The 14,159-nt window shown below is 43.3% G+C and overlaps 1 protein-coding gene across 4 annotated transcripts in view; it reads right to left on the bottom strand.

Moving 5' to 3' along the window:
* Positions 1-6,898: 6,898 nt before the first annotated feature.
* LOC138788054 (solute carrier family 22 member 6-B-like) overlaps positions 6,899-14,159 on the bottom strand; it is a 63,458-nt gene continuing 56,197 nt past the window's right edge. For all 4 annotated transcript variants that reach the window (XM_069965520.1, XM_069965523.1, XM_069965521.1 and 1 more), the window contains exons 7-11: positions 13,613-13,725; positions 11,956-12,170; positions 10,327-10,435; positions 8,819-9,022; positions 6,899-7,262 (exon numbers count right to left, since the gene is read on the bottom strand). In XM_069965520.1, the coding sequence (XP_069821621.1) occupies positions 7,205-7,262; positions 8,819-9,022; positions 10,327-10,435; positions 11,956-12,170; positions 13,613-13,725 (699 nt within the window). In that variant the 3' untranslated portion in view covers positions 6,899-7,204. The remainder of the gene's footprint in view (positions 7,263-8,818; positions 9,023-10,326; positions 10,436-11,955; positions 12,171-13,612; positions 13,726-14,159) is intronic.

The raw sequence follows: 14,159 nt of genomic DNA, 5'->3' as shown, positions 1-14,159 counted from the left end.
TTTTTCAAAATGCAGCATTCTGTAGCTGTTGTGTTTTTTCACCTAGTTTGTGCCTTTTTTTCTCCCATAGACCTGCATACATTAAAAAAAATGTTTAAATGGGCACGGTCACTACAAATAACTTTTGACAAGTCATCAGACAAGTCAAAAATGATTGATCACAGTGAGTCACTGCTGAGACCTGCTGCGATCAAAAGATATAGCCAGGGAGAGATAGCAGCAGCGCGATCCACTTCCCAGCCGGTTGTCCATTCCATCAATATTTTCTCATAGACTTACATTGACTACTATTGACGCAATAAGCAGTCGGCCAGGGAGTGGATTGAGCTGTCACAGTCTCTCATCAGCTATATCTTTTTATCAGAGCAGGTCACAGCAGTGAGACCCACTGTGATCAGAAAATGTTGATTCTTTAAAGAAAGCATGTACAGTGGTACCTTGGTTTAAGAGTAACTTGGATTGAGAGTTTTTTGCAAGAAGAGCTCACAGTTTTTCAAAATTGTAACTTGGTTTAAGAGGTTCCTGTACTGGGTTGGAGGGGGAGGGGTATGGTCTGTTTAGCCTGGTCTACAGCACTGTACTCTGACCAGGAAGTCTCTCTCACCTTCCAAATCATAGCAGATCCACTTCAGGCTGGGGCTTACATCAGAGGACAGGACTGTGGAGGTAACCTCTTCATAGTTGTAACCCCTCTCTCCCTGGACAGAGTGCTGCATGTATGTGCCCACATATGTCCTGCTCATTCCTTCATACTCCCTGCAGTCTCTGTCAGCCCTGGTGTTTCCCATCCTCTCCATTCCCGCCATAATGTGCCTGCACTTACACTCAGCTAGTTTCTGTCACTGTCCTCCTGCACAACTCTGTGATTCTCATTTCCTAATTGGTCCATGCTGAGCACACACCCCTTCCTCATTGCTGTCATGTGACCACACAGACCTCTGACAGCAGCCCTGCTTCTCTATTCTAGCCTGTTGTACTACGCTACTGCATTATGGGGATCTGCACCTCCATCCTGTATCTACAAGATGCTGCTGTTTTTCAGGTTTATGCACTTACTATACATTATACTCCATATTCTGATTGTTATACTGTACAGTAACTTATAATATCACATATTCAGCTGTTTCTAAATGTTTGTTTTATTTGTTTTACATGTTATTCAGAATAGAAAAATTTGTTTTGGTTTAAGAGTGGATTTGGATTACAAGCATTGTCCCGGAACAAATTATGCTCCTATTCCAAGGCACCACTGTATTAATGTGTGTATGCGTTTCTTGTGATGTTATTATTGTACATTGCTCAATGAAAATGCTATCACCATTTGCTCTGCAAGTGGCTAAGAATATACAGTACATGGAGGGCCCTGCGGGTATAGTGATGATCAGAGCAGGGTCTGGGAACTGCAGGGCTTAGACAGCATTTTTATTGCTATCCCAACCAGGCCTCATTCACACGTCAGTATTTTTCATCAGTATTTGCTCATCAGCAAATACTGAATCCTTTGTAACCCATTAATTTGCTATTCATACATCCTGTAAATTTGTGGATCTGCAATCCGTGACACAAAAAACAGGACAGGTTGTGATACATCATTTTATGTAATCCAGCCCCCCCTCCCCCCTTGCGGATCCACAAGATGCGGAGCACAATAAGGATGCACTACAGATGACATGTAGAAGCTAAAATTATTATGTTAATTTGTTTTCCCTAAGACCCATTGGCATCACAACATATGGGGTAAATTCGCCCCTGCGAGCCCCTGGGACGAAGGAATATTTAATGAAAAAATAACAATTAAATTTTAATCCCCTCCTCCATGAGGTATAAATAGGCTCCACCTCCCCCTAGACCTCAGTCTAATTATAAAGAAACATAAAACACAGGGAGGGAGTCTTGTGATGCCAATGGGTCTTAGGGAAAACAAATTAACATAATAATTTTAGCTTCCCTTACGTCCCATTGGCATCACAACATATGGGGAATTAGCAAGCATTATCCCCAATGGGCGGGTTATTTATTACGTCCGCATTAAGAACAGATCTTGCAAAGGTTGTTCTTGACAAGAAAAGAAGTATCCAGCCTAAATATCTCACAAAGGTAGTCAAAGACGACCAGGTAGCTGCCTGGCATATGTCCTCAAGTGGCACAGCGGCACGCTCTGCCCAAGTGGAGGCCACAGCTCTAGTAGAGTGAGCCCTGGTAAATTCTGGTGGATCCAGATCAGCAGAGGAGTAACATAAGGCAATGGAGTCACAGATCCATCTGAATATTGAAGGTTTTGAAGCCTTTCTCCCCTTGTTCTTTCCTGCGAAAGGGATAAAGAAATTCTTGTCTTTACGAAAATCACCTACTCTATGTAGATAGATCTTGACAGCTCTGGATATGTCTAATAAAGAAAGATCCAAGTCTTCTTTAGATGATCCAGTAGGAGAAAATACAGGCAATACTATTGGCTGGTTGATGTTGGCAAATGAAGCCACCATAGGCAGGAATTCTGGAAGGAACCTAAGGATAACTTTGTCTTGGGAAAAAATCACGTATGGAGGTGCGGAGCCAAGGGCTTGAAGTTCTCCAACTCTCTTAGCAGAGGTAATGGCTAGTAAAAGAGAAACTTTCAATGTTAACTTGAAGTTTACTTCCTCCCAAGGCTTAAAGGGAGGAAGACACAGGCGTCTCAACACAAAGGATAAGTCCCATGGGTCTACCTGCTTTACCAGGTTAGGCCTAGTCTAGCCTTAACAAAATTCTTTACCTCCAAGATCTGAAAGAAACGTGAGTTTAGGTGTGCAGAGAGGGCTGCTATCTGCACCTTGATGGAACTAGGTTTTAATCCTTTATAGAAGCCTTCCTGTAAAAACTCCAATGACTGTGGAGTAGAAGGTTTAAGTCCATCAATACTCCTGCTTGCACACCAATCTTGAAAATCTTCCAAATACGTACCTAAGATTTATTTGTAGTGCTACTACGAGCGTGAGAAAGGGTATACTATACCTACTCAGAAAAACTAGAGTCTAATACGGTCCTCTCAGTCTCCAAGCTGTCAAGCTGAGGCTGGAAAGATTCCTGCACAGATGTTGACCCTGGGATATTAGATCCGGATGCAGAGGTAACCTCCAAAATTCCCCTCTGCTCATATTCATGGGCAGGGTGAACCATGCCCTCTTCGGCCAGAAGGGAGTTATTATTATTACTGACGACTGATCTAGACTGATCTTAGTCAAACTCTGGGAATCATGGCTATAGGAGGAAAGATATACGCCAGCTGGTATGTCCATGGTATTGTCATTGAGTCCACTACCGTGGGATTGTCTGCTCTGTAAAGGGAACAGAAAATCCTCAGTTTGGCATTGCTTGCTGATGCCATGAGGTCTCTCTGAGGAAGCCCCCACCTCTGGGTTAACTGAATGAACACTCTCCTTGAGAGAGACCATTCCCCCGGTAATGTCAGGCCTCGACTCAATCCGCCAATATATTGTCGACACCCCTGATATGAATCGCAGAGAGTCTGGTTATTCTGGTTTCTGCCCAACAGAAAAATCTTCTCTACTTCCCTGAGGAGAGAAAGGGATCTGGTACCTCCCTGTTTAGGTACGCCACACAGGTCATGTCGTTCATCCGGATTCTGACTGCTCTCTGTAAAATAGAAGGAGAAAAATGAAGAAGAGCTAGGTAAATCGCTCTGAGCTCCCTCACGTTGGAGGGCAGAGCGGATTCCTGTTGACTCCAAGATCCTGCAGTCGTGATGACTGTCAGATGAGCTCCCCAACCTGTTCCTGAAGCATCTGTCGTGATGGTTATCCAGTGTGGTTCTGAAAATAAAACTCCATGTTTGACTTGTCTCCACCACATTAGAGAATGTCTTGTTTGAGTCGATAGAACATCATCGCATCCAAGTCCTTCAGTCCTCGGTTCCATACTGTTAGTGCTTCTCTCTGAAGAAATCTCATGTGCCATAACGCCCATGGCACCGAGTCCGCAGCTGAGGCAAGGAGCCCTAGAAAGCGCATTTATGTTCTTATGGATACCTGACGAGGAGGAATTAGGAATTAAGTCTGATTTCTCTATGTTGATAAGCCAACCTAATTGTTGAAGTATGTCCTGGACATAGTTCAACTGAACTCTCAGAAGATCCTGAGTCTGAGTCATAATCAACCAATCGTCCAGGTAAGGGATAACTTTATCCCCTGTAAACGGAAGCGAACCATCATGGTGACACTACCTTAGTGAAAACAAAGGGTGCGGAGGTATTCCGGATGGAAGGACTTTGAATTGTAAGTGTCTTACCTTCCCCTGTATTTGGATGGCGAAGGCTCTCCTGTGAGCCTTCAGAATCGGTACATGAAGATATGCATCCGGTAGATCTATGGTGACCATAAAATCTCCCTCCTGGAGGATAGATTTTACCGATCTTATGTTCTCCATGTGGAACGTCTTCTTTACGATGCACCTGTTTAGATATCGCAAATCTATAATAAGCCTCCAATTTCCGGATGGCTTCAGCACTAGTAACACTGGGGAGTAAACTCCCTGACCGATCTCGGATAGAGGAACATCCTCTAAAGCCTCAATGGAAAGGAGGTAAAGAATTTCCGTCTCTAGGACTAAGTGTCTTTCTGGCTTAAGATTTCTTGACAAAAGAAATCTTGGAGGAGGAAGAGATGATAAATGAAGGACATAACCATTTTGAATAATATTTAACACCCAGTGATCTTTTCTTAATTCTTCCCAGGCAGGGAGAAACAAACTCAGACGTGTCCCCACTGGACAGCTTCTGGCATCAGAAGTCTGGTTTCTTGTTGGTGTCCTTATTCTGCTGCTTCCCGGAACCTCTTCTGGAATAGTTTCTTCCTCGACCTCTGTACTGGTATCTCCCTTTGCCTCGCTGAGGAGATTTTGCTCTGCGAAAGGAATCACCGCTCTTATAGGACAATGGTAGGGACTTCTCCTCCTTGTCAGACAATTCCTCCATTAATTTATCCAGCTCAGAGCCAAACAGCCTACCTGGCTGGAACTCCATATTACAGAGCTGAATTTTGGAGTTAGCATCTCCAACCCAGGGTTTTAACCATAGCGCCCTTCGGCAGCGGTTGAGAGCGTACTAGTTTTTTTACGCTAACCTGGTTCCCTGAGATGCATCATCGCAGAGGAAGTCAATGGCCATAATGACCTTTTTTAAGGAGCGAAGGACCTTGTCCCTGCTAGCTCTACCTTCCAAATTTTCCTGGACCTTGGTCAGCCATCTTCTTAGGCTTCTAGAAACCTCAAAGAAGAAATGGAGACTGCCCCTTGGGCTGCCGCTGCCGTATATGATCTCTTGAGGGCTACCTCCACCCTTCTATCCATCGGATCCTTAAGATTGGATCCGTCCTCCGCAGGCAGCACAGTACATTTTGACAGTTTGGCTATGGCCGGGTCCACCTTTGGAGGCTCAATCCAGTCCTTACATTGTTCTTCCTTGAGAACATATAAGGTCTTAAAACCTCTTGCTCAAACCCGGAGCCTTTTCCGGTTCCTTCCATTCCGCCTGTAACATAGACAATGAAGTCTTACCCACAGAAAAAGCCCTAGGCTTTTTTGAGGAGGACCAATCCTATCCTCTTCTATTTCCTCAGGGTGTATTTCAGCTTGCACAGCTTAGCAGAGCTTGTGAATTCTATCAGCTGTGAAATACCCCCTGAATAATTCTTTCTCATCTTCAGAAGTAGAAGAGGTTTCAGAAGAAGATGATGACCTAACTTCATCAATCACAGTAAAACTGAAAATGACCATAATCCTACAGCCATAAAGTAATATACTCACAGGCTGGGAGTAGAGAGAGAAATGCTCCATTTGGTCTTGAACTTAGGACACGGGCGGCGAATCTCATTAGCCGCTAAAGTCTTTTGCACATAGTCCTTGACCCATACAACTACCTCCTGAACATTAGGCTCCTCATAGGTTTAGGTCTGCATGAAGGACAGCGTACTTAGGCATTATAAATATTTTTAGGCATTCATAAATATTTTTATGAAAGAAAGGATGAATCTTATCTGGAAAAAATGATCCTCCTACGGTATCCATAGCCGTCAGGTAGAGGAGTCTCACACTCGGCACATGAAGTGCTTCCTTAGAAGGTCTTTTGCCAGCAGCAGGACTGGTCTCCATTTCAGACATCTGCAAATAATCAATGTATTACAATACATATAAACCACTAGCCTGGCTAGAGTGATATCGGAAAGAGACACTAGGTGGCAGCAACACTTACTTTTAAGTATATAGAAGAGAGATCACAGCACTTTGCACTCAGATGTTTTCTATTAGATCCAAATGAGCCACAGAAAATCCTTCCAGAGGAAGACAGCCAGACCTAGAGGTAGCAACAGCTTACCTTCTGCCTTGAACACACAGCTAATCCAGCATGCAGAGAGCGCGCGCCGCTGCCGGCCCCTGGAAGTGACATGGCGCTGATGCCGCAGTGCTGAGACGCACGCAGCGCCGATGCGTTCCACAGTCGAACGCAAATGGAAGAAAAGCCAGCGGCTCGGGTGACACGCAGAGTGCGTTCCAAGACGCACCAGGTAAGAAAAACTTAAAAGCTAAGACCTGCAGAAGCAAATATCAGGATACTACCTGGACACCGGCTCCAGCGGCATCCCAGCAATCATTACCTGGAGAGAAAACCTGAATGCAACAGGTTAACAAAGCATAAAAACGGAGGAGGGACAAAGTCCCCTAGGGCTAACAGCAACGAAGTAAAAAAAGACTGAGGTCTAGGGGGAGGTGGAGCCTATTTATACCTCATGGAGGAGGGGATTAAAATTTAATTGTTATTTTTTCATTAAATATTCCTTCGTCCCAGGGGCTCGCAGGGGCGAATTTACCCCATATGTTGTGATGCCAATGGGACGTAAGGGAAAAAAAATGTTGATCATGAATTCCATCCAACATACTGACGTGTAAATGTAGCCTAATCCTTACAATGTTCATTGGAGAATAGTAAATCAATCGTTTAATATAATTGCAGGTAGTTGCTTTGTGCTGGAATATAACATAAGGTAATCTTCGGTGAATGAGGTTAGGTCTAATAGTCTAATTTTTTTAACTATATACTACATATATAAGGGTATGGGGTAATAGGACAAATAGAAATGTAGCTCAGGATTGGCTCCTTGGGTGTCACTCAGGTCATCTGAAACACTCCATCTCCTGTGCAATGTGACAAGGATTAAAGTTTGGTGTTGTATTCCAATTCCTTCTTTTTTTCCAATTTTGCATTCCGATGTCTGAAAGTAGAGAAACATTAGCTGGAGGGTGGTAGGTGAAAATAGGTACAGTCCCAGCAATATAGCAAAAAAAAAGAATGCCCGGAGTACCTCTTTAATATATGGCAAATAACTGAATCAGGCATTCTAAAATGAACATCTATGACATATCCTATTCCCACAATCATCCCAAGGCCCCCCATCCTATTAGAATACTTACAGGCTAGCTGGACATTTTACACAGTTTGACCACTATAAACACTATGGAGTCAGTCAGAGAATCAAGTCTGAATAGTCTGTCTTTAGCTCTTATATCACTACTTATATCAGACAAACGGCCTAATTCATGTAATAGAAACCTATTACAAACAAACGTAGATTATGGGTGGGGATTGAACAGAATTAATTCTTTCTTACCCTTCCCTTATCGTTTCCCTTTAATTTTTTTGTTACTTTCCACAACCTGTACAGTGTCCTGTTATCAGTCCATCACACAAGTTACATTCACACATTTACAGAACACGGATATGGAATGCCTGTAACGGACTCTCCCGTAATTGGATGGTGGGAGCGGGGGAACTGTACAGATATGCGCTGCGCTGTATTGACAGCACCGCACGGCTGATTCATTACAGCACAGGGCACATCTGTACAGTTCCCCCGCTCCCAGCATCTTATCACAGATGCTGCCCGGGCCAAGGGGGAGAGTCTGTTACAGGCATACCACGTCTGTGTTCAGCGAGGAACATGGAACGTGTGAATGCAGCCTAATTCTCTGATGGCTTTGGTATCAGCCCATTTCTCTTCTTGTTGGTGTGACCCTTCACTTTGATTATTGGTGGCTACACATCCCGTTTACATAGGGTAATGTGTGGCCACCAATGAATAGATAAATCAATAAATAGACAGAAAGATACTTTGTTAACTGTGCAAAGTAGATAAAGCCAGTGGTGGGCAGATACTACAAGACAGGGGCGGGCTCCCGGCAGTTGGTGCAATGCATGCTGGAAGATGTAGTTTCCCTGCCGGGTGCCAGCCAGGGTGTACAACTGGGATCATTTGTAGAACTTTCAGTTTATGCTAGGAGGAGCGTAGTCAAAAAGGAAAGGTGTAAAATGATCTGTGGGAAATTGGTGAGTGCACCTAAATGCCTTTTGTGCATTTTATTTTTTTTATGGGATCGCTGGATCAATCATTACACTCTACAATCATTCTTAATTGGATGTACACCTTACAAACCCTTTAGTTTGGGAGGCTACACAGGGCTCTCTAGTCTAAACCCTTCAAGGGGTTATCCAGCGCTACAAGAACATGGCCACTTACTTCCAGAGACAGCACCACTCTTCTTGTCTCCAATTCAGATGTGGTTTGCAATTAAACTCCATTCACTTCAATGGAACCCAAACTAAAGACAAGAGAGGTGCTGTCTCTGGAAGAAAGTGGCTATGTAGCACTGGATAACTTATAATTTTTTATCTATTTTTCATCAGTTAGTGGTATAGCTTTTTTTTTATATTGTAGGGCCAGATAAGTGTTGTTTATTAAGACAAGACAACTTTTACTCTTTGAGCACTCACCTCGCTTCTACCTCTTCCACTGTGTCCATCAGTTGGCTACTTAGGGTCTCTGGCAGCCATAAGATAGGTAATCCACAAAGTACAGGTAACAATCCAAAAATAAGTGTGGGAAGAAATGGTGCGTACACCTTGGTCATCATCACCAGGGGCGCAGTGACAGCCCCTAATCTCATCATCATGTTGGTGAATCCCACTCCAGTCTGTCTGCAGCGAGAAGATATCACTCAATAGACATCAGTAAAGTATGTCGAACATTATTATTGAGAAAATAAAATAGAAAGATTAAACCACAAAAATAATGATTGGTTGCGCTGGCAACATTGTAAAGGTTGTTATGATAGTTCCAGTACAGGAACTTCTTCTACTTTATATAAAAGCAAATTGAGCTACGTATGAATCACATTCAATGCTCTTGGCAAGCTACATTGTACATAATGTGTTATCGATAGGAACAAGATTAGTGCCAAGTAAACAGCACTTAAAGTACAGAGCCGTGCATAGCCCTGGTCTGGCTGGGACCCTGTACTCCTAACATGCAGCAATATTATTCCTTCCTCAAATGGCAGGTTAAATGTACAGGTTTTTGGTTATACATTAAAGAATTATTTTGCCATTAACTAATTCATGACCAAAGGTCATTAATGCACGTATGTCCTGGTCACACTGAAGCAGTTTTTCTCCTCGCCTAAGAGCCATAATGCTTTAAACTTTTTTTGTGCCATGATCTATAGTTTTTACTGGTACCATATTGGTGGAAATGAGAGTTTTTGATTGCTTAATTCATATTTTTTTCTGATGTATTATATATAATAAAAAACAAAAACCAATGTTAGCGTTTTTTTTCCTCTTTTCGGTTAAACTGTTCCCTGTGTGGGAACAATATTGTTATATTTTATAAATAGATCTGACAATTCTGCAACACTAAGATACAAAATATGTTTATTTTATTTAATTATTTTAATATTTTTATTTGAAGAATGGGAAGGGGGGGGGAGATTTATAATATCTTTAAAAACAGGGGACTTATATGAGCAAGCATTAGTGCTTTTTACATAGTGGAATCGGCGCTCTGCAGGCAGACTCAGAGGTAAGTATTATTCCTCCATCTGTCAGGGAAACTTATCGTTTTGATCAGTCAGTGACAGGTACTGCACCCTAAAATGCTGCCCTTGCTATAGATTGCGCTGTTTGAAGGGGTCAAAGGGGAACTATCAGCAGGTTAGACAAATCTAACCTACTGATTTGTCCCTATTGCAGAGGAGGTGCTGAGGAGGAAGGTATGTGTCTTTCCTTCATCCTCAGCGCCATTCCCAAGTACATAGTCATTCACTCCATGGTCTAGTAAGACCGTTTGGAGCACTAAGGGGTCTCTCTGCCTGTCAATCATCTCCACAGAGATACTGAGGTATGTTGTCCGGTCAATCAGTTTAGGGACAAATACACTTTATATAATGTTATATTCTAGACCCAGTCAAACCTATTATACGTGTACGTCATGTACAACTTACCTGAGCTCAGTTGGAAAAAGTTCAAGAGTGTAAAGATACGAACAGACCATGCAAGATCCAACAAAGGATTTAGCACCGATAATGATAGACAACTGCATGGCTGTAAAATCTGAAATACAAAATGAAAACAAGTAATTTTAGAATAATTGTCAGGACAACTGCTCTTGAATGGATGACCCCTCCTGAACCTTGGGATCTGATTGCTGCAGGTCCAGATCCTGAAAACCAAAAATCTGTGGATTTGTATTCATTTATTTTCTATTTATTTATTTTTACTAATTTAATTTTCAAATGTTGGGTTCTAAAGGCTTATTTACACTATGATTGTGCCTCATGAGGAACATACAAATCAGCAACCTGTTAAAATGGGAAATGAGCATTGACAGCCATAGGTCCTATTGACTTCAATGACCCAAACATAGTCAACTAGTGGCTAGGCTTGATTGATTTTTCGTGCTAAGATGTCTTTTGTCTAATTAAAAAACATATATTCACTCAGAAAGTAACCCAAATGTAGTGTCTATGGATGCCCATATCTTATGGCGGATTATAGTGTGGGCTGTTTGGGTGGTTATCTGGGGCCCAAGGCTGTCCAAACCGCTGACATTTTCAGTGGCATTGTACATCACTCTGGGGCCCAATGGGGGATTTTTTGCACTGCAGCGCCGTTTCAGGAATCCCCTGTCCCAGATTACCAGGTGAAAACACTTCAGTTGCATGTGTGTCTTTAAGACACACATACAATTGACCCTCATCTAGGTGGCTGGGACAGGCAGCATCTGTAAAACACACTTTGTGTGCCTAAAGTCATAAGAGAGGAGGACCACATTGGGAGAGGAGGATTGGAAGCAATGGGAGAGTGTGTGGGAGGTGAGTTGTTTTTCTTTTCATCTTTTATGGGAGTTTACGGTATGCCATATATACTAAAAGGGGGGGGGGGACTACACAGGAAGGTGCCATTAACAAAAGGGGGTACTTCATTGGGGGCCATCTACTAAAGCGGGTACTACACTGGTGGCCATCTACTAAAGGGGGTACAACACTGGGGGCCATCTACTAAAGGGAGGGCTATACTGGGGGCCATCTACTAAAGGGGGACTACACTGGGATCCATCTACTAAAGGTGAGCCACACTGGGCTCCATCTACTAAAGGGGGACTACACAGGGGTCCAACTACTAAAAGAGGGACTACACAGAGGCCTATCTACTAAAGGGGAACTTCACAGGGGGACATCTACTAAAGGGGGACTACACAGGGGGCCATCTACTATATAGGGGATGCACAGAGGAACCTAATAGTATATGAAAGCTGCACAAAAAGGCCTAATATTACATGTTAGTGAGGCAGCACAGGCTAACCGATGCAAGCAAGCTTATTTTTCTAGGGTCCAGCGTCAGTGTGTCTGCGCACTGGGAAGGGGGGGCAGGTGGTTGGGTGGACAGTCCGAGGCCCAGGTACATATAATCTGCCCCTGCATTTATGTCTGCATCCTATTTCGACAGGTTGCTGGTGTATACGTCATGAAAGGCATTGTGGTTTGTACCCAGAGAAAGTCACTGAGGATTTCTGGACATCCATGTATATAAAAGCAGTATTAAAGCTGTTACATACAATGATGAACACCTACCAGAAGGAACTGCCAGACCGCACAATACAAAGACTCCAGAAATTACAAGGAAAATGGAAACAGGAAACCGTCTTCCTATATAGGCAGCAATGAGTGTACCCAGGATTCTAAAGGGGAGCTCCACAAAGCCAGAAATCACCTGTGTCAGATATAAATTGTATCCAAACCGCTGCATATCCAATGCAATAGCAAAAAAGCAGAAGCTGCTAGAGAACCTGAAATGGAGACATGGGGAAAAACAATGTAATGTGACATAACAATTCTTATCAACTATCAGTTTATGAACACTGCCTAACACATTATAGACTAGTTTTGGTTAGGCTCACACATAAGGGGAATTTATCATTGCTTTTTTCCCTTACAATCTCTGCGCTTGTTTTTTATTGTTGCATATATAAAAATGTGCATGCTGAGGCTGGAAACCTCAGCACACACGGAAGTTTTTTGTGCCAAAACCAGAAAACAGAACAGAACAAGAGAAAAGAGAAGGACAAGTCCTCCATTTATATTTTCCATCCCATTTGAATCTACTTCTGGTTTTGGCACAAAAACTGCATTGCCGTTTTCCAAAAAACTACTGTGTGTGTTGCCAGGCTGAGGGCCAGTTCACACTGAGTAAAACTGGTGGAATTCTGCCAGCCTCCATGTCATACAGGCTGTCTATGATTGATTCTAATGGAGCCGCGTCATACAGGGGAGGGAATTCCCTCCCACTGGGGACGGGCAGGCCGACCTTCAATGCTTCAGCACGGACCGGTACCGCTGGATAGAACGGCGCCATACATGGGAACCGGGCCGCGGTTCGAAGAACGGACCACGGCACCGGCTTCCCCATGACGGCGCCGATCTATCGGTGTGTTAAATTCAAGAGGATGTACCTGGTGGTACATCCTCTTTAAATGTAAACTGAAAGCATGGATATGCATTTATCCGTGCTGCCAGTTTCCAGACACCGATCACACAAGTGGTGTATACATACCTTTGGTGAAACGCTGTCATCTGGTGTCTTTGGTAAAAAGCTAATTTATTGTATCACAGTACCACAGAGGTGTTTCTGTAACACTGTCTGTGCCCGCACAGCCTCAGCCCACACGCTCTCCGGCCACCTCTGTATCTTTGGGCCACCGCCTGCCTCCTCATTGACAGCAGGGGCCGCCCTTAAGATACAGCAGCAGCTGAAGAACGGGCTGGGCTAAGGCTGGGCAGGGCGGGGGGTGACAGCGTCAGAGACACACTTCTGTGCCACTGTCAGCCCTGAATAAAGATGCTTTTTAATGAAGATGTCGGATCATTGCCAAAGACCTGTATGTATTGCTTGTGTGATCAACGTCTGGAAACTAGCTGCATAGATATATGCATAACGGTGCTGTCAGTTTCCCTTCACTGTGGATTTTTAACACTTTCCTGGTTTATGCACGCAAACAGGCGTAAAGCATGCAGAAATTAACACCTGCTCCAGAGTAAAAGTAGATTTCCGTGCGAGTCTTGAGACAGGGGCACGTCCCGCAGGGTCCCGCTCGCTTTATTTAGACCGGGTAAATGTGGCCGCGCTGTATCTGAGACTGGTGTATAAGTATGCCAGTTTTATTTAATGTCCCCATATGTACTTTACAAGATGAACAGGAATGAGATCAGGATCAGGAATAAGATTTATTACCATGACATTGAGAGGAAAAAGGTTATTTTTCGCATTCCTGGAGTACGAAATAGGTCAATTGGTGTTGGCATGGACACTCTTGTTGAGTTTTTTTCAAAGTAATTTTTCAACATCTGGAAAAGGGAATGAAAATAAGAAACGTGCAGAATCATAGAGACATAGAATCGCCCTTTCTCTGTACTGAGGAAGCAACTGTAATTAAAGGGTTATCCTCTCAAACATCACTTATGATATGTTGCTGCCCATGATGAGACTAACAATTAATTCCATACTTATTATTATCTATTCAGTCTCCTTCCCCCAGTTCTCAGCTGCTTTCTGCTTAAAACACAAAAATCTGTTTGTGAGCCTTTCTCTCTGTCTCCCCCTCCCTGTAAACATGTCCCTGTCTGGCTTTATCTGCAACATTGTAGCTTCTTTGTAATGCAGGGAGGGATAATCACAGTGAGTTCATTAGCAACTTGACCTCAGAATAACCCTCCCAGCATTACAATAAAGCTAAAGTGTTGCAGATAAATACCGCCAAGGGCTTGTTTACATCAGCTGT

Source organism: Dendropsophus ebraccatus, chromosome 4, assembly GCF_027789765.1.
Source record: "Dendropsophus ebraccatus isolate aDenEbr1 chromosome 4, aDenEbr1.pat, whole genome shotgun sequence".
NCBI lineage: Eukaryota > Metazoa > Chordata > Amphibia > Anura > Hylidae > Dendropsophus > Dendropsophus ebraccatus.
The sequence above is the reverse complement of the archived record's forward strand: the minus strand, read 5'-3'. Positions and strand labels throughout refer to the sequence as shown.